Raw genomic sequence first — 21221 nt, forward strand, 5'->3', positions numbered from 1 at the left:
TGTTGCCGGGCCCTATATCCGGTGTCCGCCCGCCCTCGGCTTCGCCGCCGCCGCGATGCTGTCCCGGTCCCGTTGCGTGTCCCGGGCGTTCATCCGCTCGCTCTCCGCCTTCCAGAAGGTACGGTCTGGCCGAGCCGGGGCTCCAGCGGGTGGGGAACCTGCCGGCCGGCGGACAGGCGGCCTGGAGGGCATGGGCGCGGCGCGCCGGCCAGGCCGGGCACCAAGGGCACCGGGACGCGGAGGCCGCGCGGGCTGGGCGACTCGAGGCCGCTGTCGCTCTCCAGGCCGACTTGCAGAGCCCGGCGGCCCCTTGCCTTCTCGAGGCAGCCCGCGCGGCCCGTTTCCTGCTGTACCCCACCCTCCGCTCCGGAGCTGAGGAGCCGCGCCCGTCCCAGTGTTAGACTCATAGTTCGGGAGGAGGCGCGGCTGAGTCCTCCGACAGGATGCGGGGGCCTGTCTCCTCTGTTCTGTTAAAACCAGTGGGCATCAGTCCTGTGGGGAGGTTGAGCTAGTTTGGCAGGCCTAGTGTGCTGATTCGGATTGCTGAGCCCGGTGTGTTGCGTTCACCTTTGGAGTTAGGAGATTCACCTGTCACCAGCGGTGGGACAGCTTTGAATGTGTGCTTAAAAAGCGGTTTCTTTTCTCTCTTCATCTTGGGTGACGTCGATAATGTCTTTTTTTCTCAACAGGGGAACTGCCCTCTAGGGAGACGTTCCCTGCCTGGTAAGTTCTGCCCTTGCCGTCGCCTAAAATGCTCTCCTCCTGGGCAGAGCAGTATGTAAGGAGATCATGGTTTCAGAGAGGAGCGAAACAAAATGCTGCTTAATCGGAACAACTATCATTTTAGTCATTCAGCTTGTAGTTAATGAGTTTTTACTGTGTGTCATACTCTGTGCTGGGCACTCAGAAAGGATACAGCAATTCATGCCCTCATGGAGCTCACAGGCTAGTGGGAAAGACAAAGTGTAACTTGCTAAATAAGTTAATAATCACAATTTTTGGTAAATGCTGAGAAGGAAACAAATGAGGGTGGACAGAAGGGATCTCATTGAATAGGTGACCTTAGAGCTGTGACCTGGAGGATGTGACAGATCTACCCCAGTGAAAAACAGGAGAAAGAAAGAAAAGCATGTACAAAGACCCAGAGGAAAGAGATTGGCACTATTTAGGAACTGGAAAAGTGATTTGGCCAGAGCATTTTGGTTAAGGGAGAGAGTGGCATGACATAGAAGATGATGTGGACTACTGGAAGGAGAATAGATTTTATCCCAATAGGTTTTTTTTAAAAAATTATTATTAATGTGTCTTATGTAGCTTATTTTTTATTATATGCCTGGCGTAAATACTTATTGAATAAGTCAGTCTTATTGTAGGCTTTCTTTATGCCAAGCATTGTTCTAAACTCAAGTTAATTGTCGCAAAACAGAGATACTATCTCTGTTTAACAAACGCATAACCCAAGACAAGAGAGTTAAGTGCCTTGGTCAAGGTCATTCAGCCAATATTGATCAAGCCAGGTCTGCCTAACTCAGCGTGAACTCCTAACCCACCATGTTCTCATTTACTCACTTACTCAACAGCTCATTTATTGAGTGCTTACTACATGCTATCCACTGCGCTGGATGACAGGGATATAGATGGTGTCTTACCCTGAATAATCTTATGGGCTAGCTGGAGAGAAAGCAGATATACATTTATGCACACATAGGGACATAATTATATCGTGATTACTATGAGGGAGAAGTGAAGGGTGTGATGAGAGAGTGGGATGATGTAGTCCAGCTAGGGAAGACAGGGAATGCCATGGGAATGTCTGTAAAGGCTTCCCTGAAGAAGTGACATTTAAGCAGAGACTTGAAGAATACAGAAGACTAAGCCAAGAAAATCATATTTCAGGCAAAGGAAATTGCTTGTGCAAAGGTTTTCAGACAGGAAGGGACCTGACCAGTCAGAGATTTGGAAAGGAAGCCTGTCTGGCTGGAAAGATGGGGGAGGGCTGATGGTACAGGACTGTATAAAGTGTTTGGATTTTTATCCTAAGTGTCATGAAAACATAAGGCATCTAACACAGTGTCAGCTCGTAGTGGACTCTCAGTAATAGACATTCTTTTCAAATGGGAATCCTGAAAAATGTCAGTAAATATTTTCTCCACTTTGTAGACTAACAGGATGGTGGAAGGAGCCTTGCACTTGGGGGTTTGCATCTTGGCCCAGAGATTCACCTTGGGCTAGTCACTTAATCTCCAGAAGCCCTATTTTTATATGAAATGGGAATAATGGCAGATGGTGATTCCATTTCAGAGAGTCGTTGTGAGACTCAAATCAAAATGAGGTCATTATGTGAAAGCTTTTTATAAACCCTAAAGCACTATACAAATGAAGCTTGCTGTAGGATGGACTCTGAATTAGACTCAGGCTTTCAAAAATCAGCATGGGCTGCTGGCTGTTCTCATTCAGAGACATGGCCATGCTTAGAATTTGCACCGCACAGTTACTGGCTGCTGGACAGAGGTGACTGGCTTGCTTTTCTGTGGGGATGTTTGTGAGGCGGTGGGCATAAGAGAGCTGTCTCATATTTGCTATCTCCTGAGTCTGTGGTTCAGAAAGAGTTGTTGATCTGAAAAAAATAAGACCCAAGAATATATTCAGGGTAGGCAGCTGTAGTTACTAGTCATCAGTTGGGAAAATGCAATTAACTATGGTTAAGGACAGCTGGTGGGCAGAAAAGGGTTTGCACCTTGTTGAGAGTGACCAGGGTGGAAGACTTCAGAAAGAGCATGGGAAGACAATAAACTGGGAAGGTGGGGAAATGATTTTCTCAGTCCTGGGACAAGCTGGAGATCCTGGGCCTAACGCAGCCAGTCTTTGCTACTAGGGTTTAGGCAATAAGATTTCTAGCCCAATCCACTCAAACCCATACTGAACAGCTCCCTTGCTTCTCAAATTAGGTTATACGTAGTTACAGGATAAGCCGTCACATGTCTTTCTCAAGCTTCAGTTGTATTTGAAGAATTGGAAATAGAGACATTGTATTATGAAAGCATATAGGAATAATGAAAATTTAGGAATTTTCGAAGTTAATAAGATTATAAAATTATTTTGGGCTGTGCCATCAGATTTCTCCCCTTTTCTCCCCAACATATACCTACTCTCAGCCCCATATACCCATTGCTGTCTGCCATTAAGGCTACTTTGGAAAAGTTTGCGAAGCAGGACTCTGTGTGATAAAGATTATATTGTTGCCTCCAGTTGACAGCTCTGTCTCAGGGTTAGAGGGTGACAGACTTCTTTTCCATTCCCAGCATGTATCCTGTGTAAGATTCGAGTTGTTGGTTGAGGTGTTTTGTTTCTTGCAGGGGTCTCCTTATGCCAGGGACCAGGTTACCCTGAAAACAGGAAGATTGTGTAAGTATCACTGGGGAGTACAGATACATGGCCATGAGGTATTTATTAAAACATCAGTTGTAAATTTGACCATCTGATTTCTTCATTGGCCTCCAGACCTAGAAATCTGAGTAGTTCTGTTGAATTCCTAAACCTAACCTTGATGATCATTTTTTCTATATGATACACCTTGAGCATCAGCCCCATTCAGCTGTTGGACCAGGAGTGTGCCTGTTTCCTCAGGTGTTTAGAGTATAATGAAAGTTAAGTTGGAGCTGTCTTTTTATGGGAATAGACATAGAGGGGTGCAACAGTGAAAGCATAAAGCTGGTTGAGCCCTAGGACTTTGGTTTGGACAGAATACTATTACATAATACAGAGTTTGGAGAGAAGCCACCCATGTGTGTTTCTGATTAACTTCTGCTTATGAATGTTCCTCAAATACTATTTTGCATTCCAAGTGTTTTCTGGGTGGTGGTAAGAGGATGCTCTTTAGTAACTTGTTGAACAGCTTATCAAGCTACTTTCTCTACAGGGAGAATCTTCAAAGTGAAGGGTCAGCACATTAGCTTCTTCCTCACCGTGCATCACAATGAGGTGTTTTTTTTTTTCTTTTTTTTAACTTGAGAAAATGATGCACTCCAGTACCAGAAGTATGAATTCCTATGTTGTTTTTGGAGGGCAATTTGGCAATCATAAGTCTTTGAATTGTGTGTGCCTTTTGATCTAGCAATTCCATTTCTAGGAATCTATACTGAAGTATACCTAGATTTCTCTCAAAATGGCAAACAGGGGATTGGTTAAACTATGGCATGTTAACATGCCCACACTATGAGAAGTAGAAAAAAGGAGATTACAAGATTTCATTTTCTAAAATCTATCGTGTATTCTTATTATAAACAACCTTTTTTCAATATTCTACAGTGAAGATCTAGTGCTTTTGTAATTTAAAAAGTTAGATTCAAAATGTATTACCCTATGCAATTAAATGAAAATTGGGGCAATCATGAATATCTGTGTAGTAAATACAACAAATAACTATTTGAAAGTAAATAATGAAGAACTAAACTTTGGGTGGGATCACCCCTAATTGTGTCACCCTAGTCTAATAAGTTTTTGTGTGTGGTTTTTTTTTGGTGAATGAGGTACCCACTTTATTTTTAAAATCTTTCATTATAAAACTATTTTTGATTCTATTTTTTATTTAATAGGTAATATATTTACATGGTTCAAAATTCAAAAAGTAAAAAAGTCATCCATGACGAGACTTTTATCCTTGTCCTCTATCCCCACCAAAAGCCTCTTCCTAGAGGCAGCCAGTCCTCCAGGTTCCTGGGTGTCTTACAGAACAGTCTCTGCACCTGCATGTTAACCTATTAGTTCTTGCCCATGGGCATGTATTTTTACATGGTTACAAACTTTATGTAGAACATTTTGTCTTCTGTGTTTTTGTAATAACTTACGTTTTTCCTTGATTATACATAGACTTTATAGTTATTTTGACATTATAAAAGTAAAAATATCAAAAGGCAACTTAAATCTATTTTACTTTTATAAAGGTGCTGATTTTAGAATAGTCAAACAATCCTGAAGTGTAAAAAGTGAAAGGTCCCCATCAGTCCAAATCATTCTTCCAGATTGTATATGTATGTAACAGGTGATTATAGATACAGAATATGGCTACATTTCTCACTCCCCAGTGGTAGCTACTGTTAATGGCTTTATGCATACAAGGTAATATTATTCTCCAGTTTATAGTATTTAATATAAATGTCATATCAGAAAATGCCTGGTCCTTGAGGTTCCTTTCGAATGAGTCCAGAATGGACTGATGTGCTGCCTCCTAGCAAGAGAACAGAATAGGAGATAGGAGATACCATATGGGTTGTTGGGGTTTTTTTCTCCCCTTTGTGTTTTTTTTTTGTTTGTTTGTTTTGTTTTGTTTTTTTGACATAACACCTTCTTTTACCTCCCAGTTATTGATCTCATCTTGCTGCTGTATTAAAACCTATAATCCTGAGGACAGAAATTCCTTTCTACCTGGCACAGCGGCTTGTACCCTGAGGGCACACCATATATCTTACTTGGATTTAGTTAAGAAAGAGACCCACACAGGAAATTAATTCCATTTGGTGGGTCTGCAAAGGACCATGGTGTGAATTTTTTCCCTCCAAGAACCAAATGTAAGTCTGTTTTGTGAGAGCTGGCAATGCATTGCAGTGCAGGATCCTGTGCTCACAGGAGGAGCTCACTATTTGAGTCACCAGGGTCATGAGGCTGTACGCCAGACTTTGCTGAGTCAGAATCTCTGGGGGTGGGGCCTGGACATGTGAACTTTGAAAAAAGTTCCCCCTGAGTGACTCTGATGGGCATCCCTGGTCAAGAATCACTGATTTAGCCAGGCACCGTGGCTCGCACCAGTAATCCTAGCAGACTGGGAGGCTGAGGTGGAAGGATGGCTTGAGGTCAGGAGTTCGAGAGCAGCCTGAGCAAGAGAGACTCCGTCCCTACTAAAAATAGAAAAATTGGCCTGGCATTGTGGCACAGGCACGTAATCCCAACTACTCGGGAGGCTGAGGCAGGAGGATCGCTTAAGCCCAGGAGTTTGAGGTTGCTTGTGGTTGATGATGCCACTATACTTCACTCACTATGACAGAGCAAGACTGTTTCAAAAAAAACAAAAATCACTGATTTAAAGGGAAGGTGACCCATGGGGCCTTAACTAGACTAAGCTGTGAGTGTTTCCCTTGCTAAAGGAGTTACTTTCATGTTTCTTTTGTAGCATTAACAACAGTAGTGTCTTCAGTGTTCGCTTCTTCAGAACTACGGCTATGTGCAGTAAGTACCTGCCTTCTTGGGAATGGAGTCTTAATTTGGAAGAGCAACAATTGACTTAAATTAATTAAAGAAAAACATTAAAAAGGAAAAATGGACTACTTGTGATTTTCTTTTTTGCTTTTTTTCTAGAGGATGATTTAATTACAGTCAAAACCCCAGCGTTTGCAGAATCTGTCACAGAAGGAGATGTCAGGTGGGAGAAAGGTAAGATTTAGTTTCCCCACACATCTTAAGTTTAAATGCTTTCTAAAAGCCTTTCCTCCCCCCAACGATAATCTGGAATTTATGGCTCTACCCTGGTAGGAAAGGGTCTTATAACACACCTGCCAAAAAGGGTTTTGTGGCTACCAGAGGCTCCCCCTAACAGGTAGCCTGTAATTATCTTTTCAGCTGTTGGGGACACAGTTGCAGAAGATGAAGTGGTTTGTGAGATTGAAACTGACAAGGTAGGCTTGTCCTATATTAGTGCCAATTTTTCATGGTCTTCCCTTAGTTTCTTAACCTAATGAAAGAAACAGGTACTTAACTATTGTTTAAAGATAATTTTTTTCTAATAACTCACCATAGGGAACAAAGATCATTTTTAATTAGCTTTAATCTCGGTTGTAAAAGTGCTAGATTAGCTCATTAAAAAGAAAAAAAAATTCAGTTTTAGATTGTCATGTGTATATATATTATACGATGTACTTTATTTAGTAGCTTTAGTCTCATAGCTTTTTTCGTGTGTGGTGAATGAGCCACTTCCAGTTTTTTGTGTATCATTTGGAAACAAATCAACTGAATGTTGCTCTGGTGTTTCAGAGAAAGGACAGAAAGGGTGAATCTTCACAATAGCAATGACTTGTCATCACTCTTACTCTAAAAGTGTGGCCTTAGATGTTTCTATGTGTAGGCCTTGTATATCTGTTTTTTGACTCTTGTGACTCATCTTAATTCAATACAATTTTCTAATGCTGGATAAAAAGTTGGACCCTTTCTCCATCTGTCTTCCTTTTCCAGACATCCGTGCAGGTTCCATCACCAGCAAATGGCATGATTGAAGCTCTTTTGGTACCTGATGGGGGAAAAGTCGAAGGAGGCACTCCTCTTTTCACGCTCAGGAAAACTGATGGTAAAGTTCTCCTGGTGGTCAAGGTCTCCAGTGTTCCCCCTTGGGGCTGGGGCTGAGCGTGATGTACCAATTCCCTGATACCTCAAAGAGCCTTTGGCATTCCAGCTGCCGTTAGTTGAAGGGATGAGAAGGGTAATATTTATATAGTGTGAACTTTAAATGTCAAATTCTAAAAAGGTTATTTTTTAATCTTATAATAATCTGTTCTTTCCATGGATGTTTCTTATGCTGGACATTTTCTTAAAGAAACATAGGTTGAGTATCACTAATCTGAAAATCCAAGATCCTAAATACTCCAGAGTTCTAAACTTTTTGATCACTGACATGATGCTCAAAGGAAATGCTTGTTGCCTATTATGAGGAATTCAGTGTAGTTTCTTTTCGCATCTATTCTTTTGTATCTCTAGAAAAGGTTGGTATTTCTCTTGGGAAGAAATGAGCAACAGGAATTTGTACTGGACTTCATAGTCAGTATTAAAGATTAGAAAAGAAAATAACTGTTTTTCCCTTAGTTAAATGTTATAACTACTAAAGTCTATTTCTTTTGCATTGTTAAACTAATCAAGCAGAAAGATGCTAGTGGCATCATTGAGGTTGATCAGGGCCAGAAGCTCCAAGTGGAAAAAATGTATAGTAGAAGGCTAGGAATTAAGAGTGAGTCTTTCTTTGGAAGGAAGTCCATCTTAACTTTAAAACTGGATGTGATGAAAAAATGAGTCAAAAACATAGAAATACACATCTCACTTAAAGTTGTGAACTTATTACTTGACCACCTCATTGATTTTTATGAGGGTCATCCTGGATAAAATGCTTTAAACTAATGTCTAAGTGAGCCCTTGAATAAACTTATTTTTAATACAGTTGAGTATTCTTCCATATGTAATGTTAAAGTATCGTCAATATGATGTGTCATATTACCATAATTAGAAATACATTTGTATGTGTGTTAACATTTTAAATTGCCTGGGCTTTTTTTGCTTGGAAGTTTACATTTCCTTGAGCTTAGCGTAGGTCCTTTGAAAGTACATGCTGAATTTGGTGATCTAGATACCTGTGAAATCAGTAAGGCAGCTGAATTGATCCTGTTAGCTGATATAGGACATTTAGGGACCCAGGGGAATAGAGAATAGTGCCTTTTGTCATTGTGTGCCTTGCATATAGCAGATACCCAACAGACATTTGTCGATTGGAATTATAGCTTTTGCCACAAAATTTTGCTTAGTATCTGTGATTTGGTTGCTTCTCATTCCAGACAGTGCCAATGGCATCTATCTTCTTTTCTAGCTGCTCCTGCTAAGGCCAAGCCAGCTGAAGCTCCTGCTGCCGCAGCCCCAAAAGCAGAGCCTACAGCAGCAGTTCCTCCTCCCCCTGCAGCACCCATACCCACTCAGATGCCACCGGTGCCCTCGCCTTCACAACCTGCTTCTAGCAAACCAGGTAAACCTTCAAGTCCCACGTGTCTTCATGTGGAAGAAGAACATCTCATCTAATATCATGTTCCCTCACTGGGTAAAGTCTGAGACTAATCATGGTCCTGAACAGGCCAGGTTGGCTGCTTTTGTAGAAAAAACTCTAGACTTGTATCTGAAGACTTGGGTTTGCATCCCAGCTTTCTGTTTACTAACTTTGTTACTTTAGGCTAGTTACTTCTCTGAGCAGTTTGTTCATTAGTGAAGTTGGAATGATACCAATACACTTCAGAATATCTTGAGGATTAAGTGACAGTACAGTACGAAAGCACTGACACATACTAAGTAGATGTTTCTTTCCTTCTCTGATGCAGCTATACCCTCTGTCTTCATTTTCAGTGTCTGCAGTAAAACTCGCTGCTGCCCCTCCACTAGGTGAGCCAGGAGCTGGCAAAGGTCTGCGTTCAGAACATCGGGTAAGCCTCTGAGGACCTCTTCCAGGAAAGAAGTTAGAGGTAGCAGTGTTCAGATTAGTGGAGTGTGGATGTGGTGGTGTGCCTACCTTTTAAATCACTGGCAGCTCATTTCCTTGGCCTTGACACAAAGAAGTGAAGTTTAGGAAGTAACTTGTTCATAGTCACATAACCATCAAGTGATACCATTAAGACCTAAGGTTTTCTGAACACGTGTCCTGTGGTTTTTCCACTATACTATGCTGACCAATGAAATGCCTCGGGTAAGTAAAATATTTGCAAGGGATGGTAGCTTAGTAACGCGCCCCCTCCCTCCCACAGTGTCACACACTTCAGAGCTGGTTTAGAGAGCGCTATTCCTAGACTTCCGAGATACTTAGCTGTAGCTAAGGGATACTGCTCAGTAACAGTAGCTGTCGGGTACAGACATAAAACCTCAAGGAAATATGGTCAAGAGTATGGGTTCCTCTCCTTGAGAATACTTCCTAAAAATAGGATAGCTTCAAAAATTTGGTTTTCATGGGTTTCTCTTCCACAAGTAGCTATTCTCATGCAAGTCTTTATCAATAGAAATTGCCCTTTATGTTATGAATCTTACACTGGCTAGACCTATGCCACATTCTTGCTTTTTGAATCAAACTATTCCCGGGACTCCATTCTTGGTCAAACTTCAGACACATCTGAGTGAGTAGTTTTGGCCTGTGTTTCCATGCTCTTGCTCAGAAGAGGAAGGCCACCACAGGAAAGGGAGGCCTGGAGCTATTGTTGTACTTAGATGTTGTAGTCCTTGGCCATCCACTCCTGGCAAGCTGAGTGAGTACTCTTTCTGACTACATGGGGTAATGCTTGACTGAGAGAGACCAGATTGTCAATACTTCTTTCACTTTCACTTTCAGGAGAAAATGAACAGGATGCGACAGCGCATTGCTCAGCGTCTGAAGGAGGCCCAGAATACATGTGCTATGCTGACCACTTTCAATGAGATTGACATGAGGTGGGGTCTCCAGTCCCTCATACCCCCATTCCCTTTTTTCTTGGAGAACACTCGAACTTGCCTCAGTCCCAATCTAGTGCTGATTCTAAACTTAACTTGACAGGAAAGAGGTACTTCTTTGCTTTGTTTGTTGTTGACTTACACAGAGTGACCCATTGACTTCATCTCTTAATTGACTTTCCTGATTAGTATGCCTGCCTCTTCTGTGACTTAAAAAACTTAGACTTTTCAGACTTTTAAACCTATATCTTGTCATTTCCAATAAATGACAGAGGTAATAGTTTTACACTCTGACTAGTGTCAGGTTGCCAAGCAGAGATGGGGCAACCAGATCAAGAGGGTTTACGCCAAAGCCTACCCGTTGGGGTGGAGCACCCTTGACCTGGAGCACCGCACCTGATTCTTCTCACAGGGGCTGCTCCTCATGCTTGTTCCTAGGTGACTCAGAATCGGGGAGGTGACAAGGCATAGATAGGCCTGTCATATCTTTTGCTTTTCCCAGGATTAGTAGGAAAATGGAAAGCAAGTTGTGCTTTTTAGTGAAAACCTTAGAATGTTAACCAACGAGTCTAATTCACTGCATATACCCATTTCTGTAGTGAGCTAATTGTTAACTCACCTGTTTTCTTCAAGATTTTGATGTGTTCACATGTCAGCACTATAGGGAAGAGAAATTTGACAAACATGTTTTGAATGCTTACTGTATACAAGGGAGATACAAAGATGCGTGAAAAAGAGCCAGCCACTTAGCCTCTTAGAGCTTATCTTCTGGTTTGGATGAACACAGTATTATAGAAAAATAAGTATTGGAAGGATAAAAGTATAAAATGGAGAAGAGAGCGAGATCATTTTGAGGTTGGGGTTAGCGGTAGCAAGGGGTAAGGTCAGGAAAGATTTCTTGGAAAAAAGACTTTTAAAAGGCCTTCAAGAGTGACTAGCATTTTGTCAGGTAGTGTTGTGGAGAAAGGTCATTCCGACGATGTTAACAGTATGGACCGTGATATAGGCAGGAAAGAAGACACGTTTGAGAAATAGTCAAAGATCATTTTCACTGTGAGGAATATGTATAGGAAAGAATGGTAAAGGTTGGATTCATATTTCAGAATGTTGTGAATTCCAGTATAAGACTTTTTATACTTAATTTAGGAGGTAAATTATCAAGTCTTCAGGTCATCTCTTTGCTGCTTTTTGTCCTGAGAGTTTAGTCTGCTAATCTACTTTTCATTAGGGAAATTTGTGTTTCTTTGAAAGGGGTCTAAAAAGTAGAAAGGAGTAGTTTCTTGGTAGTGTGCTGTGACATTGTTCACGGCGGGGGGGGGGGGGGGGGGGGGACTGTTTTACTAGCTGTCTTCCATTAGGAAGCTTTCTAAAAAGACCGGATGTCATTCAAGCCAAAGATTTGTCTCCTGTCCATAGGATGTAGGGAAGGACCTTGACTAATGACTCAGAAGGCTGCAGCTTACGTTTCAGTGCATTAGGGCCAATTCTACACAAATTGAATTGGACTTTGAAATTCTATCCAATTTCTTAAGACAAAACATGTAAATATTTGTGGCCTTGAAAGATGCAGTTGGCCCAACAGCTTTGATTGGAAAGGAAGTGTAATAGCTAGATCTCCTTTCAGCAGCTAATCGAGGTGTCACCTAACAATAGCCTGCAGTCTCCCTGCTGCCAGTAATTTCGTTTAGATCGAGTGCCCTTTGGGGCTCATGCTGATCAGCTAACCGATGAGGGACCTTTCTGAGACGACCTCCTTTCCCCTGTTGTCCCAGCCTCTGCCTCCAAGGGCAGAGCTCTGAAATAGAAATTACTTAATTGACTAGACAATAGCATTTGGGTAGGTTTGAGAGCAGAGATGTTTTATCACTTCTCTTTCCCTCTTCTGCAGCTCTTGTGTCTTGGGAACCAGTAATGTCTTTAGGGTGGTAATCCTAGCACTAAATAAGGTTAGACTCAGGAAAACAAGCATTTTAAACCCAATCAGTCCCCCTAGGAAAACTTGCTTTTTAAAAAAACAAGATCTGAAGGGGGCAGTGAAAGTTGTACGACATCTTATCTTTCATGCTAATGTTGAATTAGGCCATTATAGGGAGAAAGGGAGAACTGAGCATTTCAGCCTGAGATAAAATCAAATTTGATTTTCTTCACAGAACTCTATTCCAGTAAATACTGAGGTTTCTGCAGCAAAATGTTGGGAAAGCCATTTCCCACTAACTCTGCATTGTGTGTATATAAAAACTTGTGCCGAAAGGATAAAGGCTGTTCTCTCACTGAGAAGGCTGCTTAATCTGAAGGGGACTAGCCTAAACCACACGAGGCTACTTTTCTAAATACCAAGGAAACCATATCCATTAAACTAACCTTAAGGGCAAGAGCTATGTCTTGATTATTTTTGTGTCTTGGTGCCCAGCCCTGACGCTCACATATGTTGGGTGTTATTACCTGTTTGAAGGAACAAGTAGACAGAACTGCTGACTCTGGAGAGATGAAGCATGAATCTATTGACGCTCCCATGAGCCTGAAAGAACACTGGGTTGTACCTTTCCATGTGTAGTCATGACTGCTTTTGCTCTAATGGAGCCCATATACCTTGGTTTTTTGTTTTTGTTTTTGTTTTTTTCTTTTAATCTCTGCTTATCAGGAAATAGGAATGTCACAAGGAAGTCATGATCAGGTTTGGTGGTTTTTTGAAAATAATTCTAGTGCTCACTTCGGCAGCACGTATACTAAAATTAGAACAGTACAGAGAAGATTAGTGTGGCCTCTGTGCAAGGAGGCATGCAAATTCGTGAAGCGTTCCATATTTTTTGGGGTGGGCAGACTGCACATCTCACTGGGGTCCAAACAGAGAAGAGGCTGGGGCACAGGGGCTTTGCAGCTCCTTAAGGGATCCATCCGGCCCAGTTTCCAATGAATAAAGTTCTGTTGATAGCTTAAAGAAAAAAAAAATTCTAACAAAAGAATATTGCTTTTTTTTTTTTTTTTTGACTTTTATACTTCAAAACATTTTTTTCCCCCCAGGATGGATAGCTCATAATTTTCTCATCCAGGGCAAGGATGATGTGCTGTATCTCTTGTTCATATATCTGTCACTGAAATCTGTGACTTCTGAAACATGAAGGAGGCCCTGTAAAGGGCTCAATCCTCTGCCACACTGGGAAGAAAAATTTTTTCCTTGGGGTCATGATGTTCTATTACGAAAATAGAATGAAACTTTGAAAACAAAATGATCCTTTCTAATTTAATGAAAAATGTATTTTTATTGTTTTCTGTGCATGAGTTATATGCAACTTGAAAAATAGCTCTTGCAGCTCCCAAGATGAAGAGATATGAGTTACATATGCTTCGCTAGGCCCTGGGCTCAAAACTAGCATGAGTTAAATACAACTCACGTGGCAGTTAATGTGTTTAAAGACAGATTGGACCTGATTTCCTTTATATCCAGTTTTTGTAAAAGAACAAGGTTATTGTGTTGACCTCTAATGGACTATTTCAAAACTTGAACTAAAGTAGATGGTACAGAGTAAGGGAAACTTACCCAATTGTGTACATGGAGTTAGAAACCTGTATGAAAGTTAAAATTAAGGCTTTGTGGTCAGTTTGTTTTGTAATATGTTTTTACAGTAACATCCAAGAGATGAGGACTTGGCACAAAGATGCTTTTCTGAAGAAACATAACTTCAAATTAGGTTTCATGTCGGCATTTGTGAAGGCCTCAGCCTTTGCCTTGCAGGAGCAGCCTATTGTAAATGCAGGTGAGTTTCTTGTGGCCAGAGTTGCAGAAGTCCTGGGAGGTAGGTGTATGAACACAGATCCTCCATATTCAGGAGGTCAACAGACCAAGGCTGTTTATTCATACCTGTGGAAATACGAATATCTTCCTCAGGGATTTCTTGATTCACCCTCCTGAAATGGCATCATGATTACTTTTTCCCCGCTAGCTGGGCAGAATAGTTTCTCTTCCAGTGCACAGCTTAGCAGCTGTGCTGGCAGCAGGCAGTTCTGGGGCAGCCCAGCTCTCCAGCTGTCTCATGTCAGGGTGGAAGCTCACATTCCAGCTGCCCTTCACCCCAGCCCCACCCCTTGGGCCGTGTTATCTTGGAGCCCAACTTCCACACTTGGCGTAAGCTCCAGGGTGATCTTTGATCTCAGGTTGGTGGGCCTCATTGGGAAGCCTTGGGCTTGGCCTCTCTTTCGTGGACCTGGTGCTTGTTTTCTTTCCTTTTACTCACCTAGGTCATTGAAGTGTTGACCTAATAAACACTTCTCTTTTTCCTATTGAGATACTTCTCTGTTCCCTGGAAGATTGGAAAGGGGACAGTGGCAATTTTGTAATCCTCAGCATTGTCAAAGGCCCTAAAGATCTAGAAATAGAAGTCCTAGTTCCTCCCATTGAGTTGTGTACTCCAGGTATATAGAAGGGCTGTCTTTGTTTTGCCCAAATGTATACCTCTCTTTGTTCCTCCTGTTCTCCTCACGCCTTCCAGACTGGCTCTCTCCGTCTTTTTCAGTGGCCCCCTTCTGCCTTACCCATACTTGTAGGCCTCACTCTAAGTTCTCTTGGTCTGTCTTTCACTTTACATGCTTTCCCCGGGTGTCTTATTTAATAGTACAACATAGACTTTCTTTTTGTGGAAAAGATTCCCAAGCCTTTATTTTCCCATAAGTGCTAGATGTAAATTTTCAGCTGTTGGTTTGCTGTCTCTCAAGGTAAACATACTTAAAGCCAGACCACCCTGCTTCCTCCTGAATCTCCTTCCCTCCTCCCCTTGTTGAGAGTGGGAAGCAGAATGGGTAGCATCCTTATGTCCCCTGTCCTTTGCTAATTTGTCCTTTAGGAGCACTTGCTAACCCTAGACTTTCCCTGCTAAGGGAGGGCTTAAGTAGAAGCTAGTTAATAGGAGCTTAGTGCATACCTATCCTATGTAAGCCAGTGTATTGAGCCCTTCTGAGGGTTGTCAAAGAAATAGATGCTCCTATGCTTGGGCTTAGGCAGAGGACTTGGGAGATACTACACTTGGGATGGGAGTAAGTGGAGTGCCAACTGCCATTCATAATGCAGTGGTTTGCATGTTGGTTGGTCAGCCCACACTGTTCAAACACTGTAGATTTTTACTCTGTTAATACAAATATTACCTGATTAGCCTCAGCCTCGGGCGTTGTTATAACATGTGTTTTCTCTCTCACAGTGATTGACGATACAACCAAAGAGGTGGTGTATAGGGATTATATTGACATCAGTGTTGCGGTGGCCACTCCACGGGTATGTTGGTGCACGAGGTGGGGAGCATTGATCTTGGACCCTCACCATATCTAGGTGAAGAAGCAGACCAGGCCGGGTGCAGTGGCTCACGTCTGTAATCACAGCACTTTGGGAGGACAGGAGTTTGAGACCAGCCTGGGCAACATAGCCAGGCATGGTGGCAAACACCTGTGGTCCCAGCTACTCGGAAGGCTGAGGTGGGAGGATCACTTGAGCCTAGGAATTTGAGGTTACAGTAAACTGTGATTGGGCCACTGCATTCCAGCCTGGGCAATAGAATGAAACTGTGTCACTTTGAAAAAATAAAAAAGGCAGATCACGCAGGAGAAAGCATTTCTGTAATTTTTAGAAGGGAGTTAGTAAAAGTTACCTGGTTTTTTTTTTTTTTTTTTTTTTTTTTTACCATGCTACATTCTTTTAACATCAGGTCTAAATATTTTAGGTTTTCTGTTAATCACATTGAGTAATGAAAGTATTCAAAGGAGAGGATACCATTGGCTTGAATCAAGGGTGTTCTAGATATAAAGGATACTATTAATTTGCAACTGAAACAGTCTTTTCACTCCCCTCAGGGTCTGGTGGTTCCTGTCATCAGGAATGTAGAAGCTATGAATTATGCAGATATTGAACGGACCATCAATGAACTGGGAGAGAAGGTAAAGTAGAAAGAAACTTGTGTCTGAATAGCGGGGCAGGTGAGGGAAGAGAGCCTACGGAAAGCAGGACTCGCCAGTAAGCAGTGCTCGCGGAACTGGAGCCTCACTTGGACCTGTAAGAGTGCACAGCCCCTGGGGAAGGCACTGGCCTGTAAGAGCTACGTACAGATCCCTGGCAGAGCTTAACCACACTCATGGGACTGAAATCTCATCAAATGAGACCTGCTGAAAAAGAAAAGGTCCTCTTTGAAGTCCTTAATTTTATGCAATTATGCCTTTTCTCTGGTGGAGCACTAGTCAGTCTCCTCTGCTGAACAAGTGTCGTGTGAAAGCTAGAGCTTATGCCATTGATATAAACTTTCTGGACTTTGGGTGAAAGAAGCTGGATTGGCTTAATATTTCAATTATGAAATCTGTTTTTAGGCCCGAAAGAATGAACTTGCCATTGAAGATATGGACGGTGGTACTTTCACCATTAGCAACGGAGGCGTGTTTGGCTCACTCTTTGGAACACCCATTATCAACCCCCCTCAGTCTGCCATCCTGGGCATGCACGCCATCTTTGACAGGCCAGTGGCCCTGGGAGGCAAGGTAGGAACCATCACTTCTAAAGTCCCAGTGGCTAGGTGATAATGAGAGGAAAATTGAACTAAATGGTAATTATAAAACATTCACTATAATTTTCAGGCCTTGGTTCCAATTCTTAGTTTCTAATTAATAACTAAAGCACTGATGCTCAAATGATGGTCTGTGGATAAGCATCATTAGAAACTTGTTAGAAATGTAAATTCTCTGACTCTGTCCCAGACTTGCAGAAGCAGAATTAGGATGATTCTGATGTACATTAAAGTTTGAGAACCGCTGAGCTGAGAAGGCATGTTCCTTCATCTGGGACCAGTCAACAAGCTTCATTGTCTGGGTGCCGTAGGGAGTGGGGTATACCATTTAGACATGGTTTCTTCCCCCGGGGGAAACAGGACAATAATGCACAGCCGTCTACGAGCTGCCCAGTTGTATAGGAAAGCTTAGAGGCTCTCTGGGAATTGAGAGAATGATGTGAAAGGGGCAAAGGGGCTTGAGCTGGCTCTTGGAAGTTACGCTGGTAGGAAAAAGTTTTCTGGGGCTGTGTTTTGGTGGTTTTTTCTGAGATAGGGTCTCACTCTGTCACCCAGGCTGGAATGCAGTGGTGTGATCACAGCTCACTGAAATTTCGAACTCCTGGGCTCAAGGGATCCTGCCTCAGCCTCCTGAGTGGCTGGGACCACAGGCATGCACTACCACACCCTGCTAATTTTTTGTAGAGACAGGGTCTTGCTTTGTTGCCCAGGCTGGTCTCAAACTCCTAACCTCAAGTGATCCTCCCACCTCAGCCTCCCAAAGTGCTGGGATTATAGGCATGAGCTATAATCTTTTGGGCTTTAGAATCTTTTGGGGTCACTACCTCCTTTGTGAATCCAAAAATCCATAGATCTCCCCAGAAAATGCCCATGTACCCATGTTTGCATACAGTTTCAGAATTTTGTACACCCCAGATTTAAATTTTTTTTTTTGAGACAGAGTCTCTCACCCCAGTTAGAGTGCAGTGGCATCATTGTAGCTCAGTGCAGCCTCAAACTCCTAGGCTCAAGTGATCCTCCTGTCTCAGCCTCCCAAGTAACTGGGACTGCGGGTGTGTGCCACCACTCCTGGCTAATTTTTCTATTTTTAGTAGAGATATGGTGTCACTGTAGCTCAGGCTGTTCTCAAACTCCTCAGCTCAAGTGATCCTCCCGCCTTGGCCTCCCAAAGTGCTAGGATTACAGGCGTGAGCCATCATGCTCAGCCACACATTTTTTTTTTAATTATAAACCCCAAAGAAACAACTGCATGCAGCCAGAACTGAAGGAAAAACCTTCCCTATAGGCAACATATAAGTTAGAGGGCCGAGTTTTTTGTTGTTTTTTAAAGGCAGTTGTGGGGAGGTGTGAGGAGACTTTCATTGATTAAACTTTCTGAGCGGTAGAGCTTTGCACTGAGGGTAAGGCTTGGTGTTTGAAAATGTTATCAGTATCCAGAGGCAACATCAATAGGGAAGACTCTGGAGCTTAGAAACTTTCCTACAGGCCATACTTTCTCATCTCCTTCAGCAGGGCCTTCTCCGACCTGCGGAAGACAAACCTATTCACCTTTCCTTTCCTGTAGGTGGAGATTCGGCCCATGATGTACGTGGCACTGACCTATGATCACCGGCTGATTGATGGCAGAGAGGCCGTGACTTTCCTTCGCAAAATCAAGGCAGCAGTAGAGGATCCCAGAGTCCTCCTCTTGGACCTTTAGGAGGAAGCCACATGCCCTACAAATCGGTCATGCAGGAACTGAAAACCAGTCTTCTCCCTGTCCCTTCATGGGTCCCAGGTTAGCCTGGTGACAGGCAGGCACATGCTGTTGGCCTCAAGCAAGGAAGCAGGGCACTATGTAACCAGCAGTTGAAGGTCTTCTTGGTGTTCCTGCCAGGCTCTCTCCCTCTCTGTAGCCGTCTCTTACCCACAAATATCTTATTTCCTTGGGCTTGAGAGAGAGAGAGAGCGCCTTAATGGATGCTCATTATATTCCTGCCTTTCCTCAGTCAGCGCTCGGCAAAGGTGATTTTGCTTCTCCCCAGTACCAGTACACTATAGGGAAACCACCGGGACCATGTGATTACGTTTCTATCTTTTGAAAGCCTGCTCTCCAGAGACGCCTAGGAGAATGCTGTGCCTCCCAAGCTCACAGCAGCCTCTGTCCTGGCTGTGCACGTTCTCACTTGATTCACCTGTGTGGTGGTATTGAACACAGGTGAAGAGGTGCTGCTTTGCTTCTTAAACGGCACCTTCATTCTCAGCTTCATTGACTTCAAGATGCCTCTTCTACCTCTTCCAGGAAGCACAGGCCAGGGGATTGTTGAGTGGGGGGAGAGCGCAGAGGCCCCCTGAGGTCATCCGTTGTAATCGTAGATGGGGCAGAGTAGGCCTGCCCTCACACTCTCCATCGTAGGCTCACGCCAGGAAGGTGCGTTTGGCACAATCGCACGTTGCTATGGTCGTGCCAACCCTTTCCGGGCTGCTAAGAACCATTCTAGCACATTGTTCTCATTTAGAGCAGATTCTGGCATATCATGGCAGTGGGACCGAGCGTGGGGAGCCTGGTATAGAGACTGGGGAGGGGAGGCCTCCTCTGGCCTGGCTCAGGTTGACTTGAGCTTTTAAATTCAAGTTGGTATAAGCATGTGGACTGAGGAGGCAGTTCTGTTCCCTCCTGCGTTCTAGCCTGTAGGGAGCAGAGTCTTGGCTCTTCCTCTGCAGGACACAGGTCTGGGGGAGGATGGACTGTGGTAGAAACCAGCCTCGAGGTGTTAGTACACAGTGGTGAAATGGCTTTAGGTCTCTAAGGTACTGCCCTTGGGTTGGGGCACAATCATTGGAATTCCTTGGAGGATGGTTAAATGCAAGTATCTTGTCATGAAAGCTACTGAGATTCGTGGCTTTGTATCCAACCACATCCAGGCCTGAGGCTGCTGACACTTGACACTGGGGCCAGTTAGTTACTGGAGAGTGCCCTTTTGTATCTAGAGCCAAGGAGCAAGGCCTGGGAGGGGGGAGGGGGGAGCCAGTACTGAGTGCCTGCAGCATCTGCTATGTCTTCACTATTCAGAACTTGTAACTAAAATATTTAAAGAAACTGATTTTAAATGCAAATTAAAGGGCAAATGTTCTCAAACAGGGTTCCTGCATCTGTGTTCCTTTTGGTTACTAAGCTTATCTAAGTCCCCGGCACTGTTGCTCCAGATGGTTGTCATTAGCATTGAAAGCCATTTAATGCCCCATCTATTATCCTGATAGCCCATACTTTTGAAGTAAGTGCTGTACTAATTTGACAAAAGTTGAACCCTGACGGCAGCCAGGAAAGCTTAATAGTCTCAGTCCCCTGCTTCCTTCCAGTGAGCCCCTTGAGCCTGTCAAGCCATGTTCTTGAAGACAAATTGGGGTGCCCACCTTTGTGAAGCCCCTCCAAAACACCAGTAGACACTTGCATTTTTGTGGGGGGCTTGCCTTATTTCTGGGATAGACTGGGGAGGTGTGGGGGCATCTCATTTCATTTGGATTTGACTGCCACGTGTGTACCAAGATACTCAAGGTCTGTGTGAACAAATGAGGGTAGATCAGCTCCCTCTGGAGCAATGTTCTGTGAGTAAAAGGACAGGGTTGTTGGCTATCCTAGACACTGCAAGTGACAGGCATGACGGTGTCGCACTTGAAACACAGCCTTAGCTTTCCACACAGTTTCTGTCTGCTGATCTCACTTGCAGTGAGGCCGTCCCTCATTGAAGGTCTGTCACGGGAAAGAAGTGGGTCCCAGAGCGTAGAACTTACAGCTAGTAGGTAGAAAAAAGAATTAAGTTCAATGAAAGGAAGAACTTTAGAATTTTTCTGTCAGGTCCAGGAGTTGGTGCTAGAAGCTTTAATTTCTCTAGTAAACCTACAGAGTAGGTATTTGTCCCATTTTTTTCCAAAAGGTCAGCCAACTGGACAGTATTCGGAACTGGGAGCCTAACAGAGTGCTGGATGTGCAGTGTGGGATGGATGAGGCCCAGAAGCTCCAGAAGTGACTTCCACTTCATGAAGCAGTGGTCGGAAGTGGTCTGGCCGGCTGGACTTAGGGAGTGTAGCTGAAGGAACACCAACTTGTGAACCTGCTCTACCAGGCTCGGACTAGGTTGTAGCTGTAACCTCCTTGAGCCTGTGTCTATCTCAAGGGGTCACTGTGAGGATTAAACTAGTACTGCCCCCAGGCACCATGGCTGCCTTCCAAGGCTTCTCTTCCTGTCTTCCACAGAGCCCAGTCCTCACCCCTACACCCAGTCACCACTTCCCCTGAGGCCTTGGGGCTGCTCGGCAGGGGTAGGGGATGCCACTTGCCACCAGTCCTGCTTCCTACTTCCTAGCAGCCTCCAAGCTCTCTCTCTGGTGGAGCTTCTCCGGGAGAGCCTGCCAATCTTGCATTAATGGACCGAGGACACCATAGGCAAGAGCAGGCTTTACTAGGGGGCTAGGAAAATCCCAGGGAAAGCCAGCACG

At 43.6% G+C, this 21221-nt stretch overlaps 1 protein-coding gene and 1 non-coding gene across 2 annotated transcripts; both read left to right on the forward strand.

Moving 5' to 3' along the window:
- The first annotated feature begins 31 nt into the window (after positions 1–31).
- On the forward strand, positions 32–19881 carry DLST (dihydrolipoamide S-succinyltransferase). The gene is made up of 15 exons (XM_069465120.1): positions 32–118; positions 690–723; positions 3357–3405; positions 6167–6222; positions 6352–6426; positions 6613–6668; positions 7222–7333; positions 8618–8770; positions 9142–9218; positions 10112–10209; positions 13834–13964; positions 15399–15472; positions 16045–16128; positions 16552–16719; positions 18310–19881. The coding sequence occupies exons 1-15, from the start codon at positions 56–58 to the stop codon at positions 18442–18444; spliced, it is 1365 nt and encodes a 454-aa protein (XP_069321221.1). The 5' UTR covers positions 32–55; the 3' UTR covers positions 18445–19881.
- Positions 12912–13017, forward strand: LOC138381063 (U6 spliceosomal RNA). Its single transcript, XR_011233012.1, has one exon. It is a non-coding gene; the product is annotated as a U6 spliceosomal RNA (small nuclear RNA).
- Positions 19882–21221: the final 1340 nt, after the last annotated feature.

This window comes from Eulemur rufifrons, chromosome 2, assembly GCF_041146395.1.
Source record: "Eulemur rufifrons isolate Redbay chromosome 2, OSU_ERuf_1, whole genome shotgun sequence".
NCBI classification, from domain to species: Eukaryota; Metazoa; Chordata; class Mammalia; order Primates; family Lemuridae; genus Eulemur; species Eulemur rufifrons.

Bases quoted from the DNA above. Each gene is read 5' to 3' on its own strand.
- DLST (XM_069465120.1), top strand. From the start codon at position 56: ATGCTGTCCCGGTCCCGTTGCGTGTCCCGGGCGTTCATCCGCTCGCTC. The intron at 3,406-6,166 runs GTAAGTATCACT...TTTCTTTTGTAG, and splicing joins CCTGAAAACAGGAAGATTGT to CATTAACAACAGTAGTGTCT. The intron at 16,129-16,551 runs GTAAAGTAGAAA...ATCTGTTTTTAG, and splicing joins TCAATGAACTGGGAGAGAAG to GCCCGAAAGAATGAACTTGC.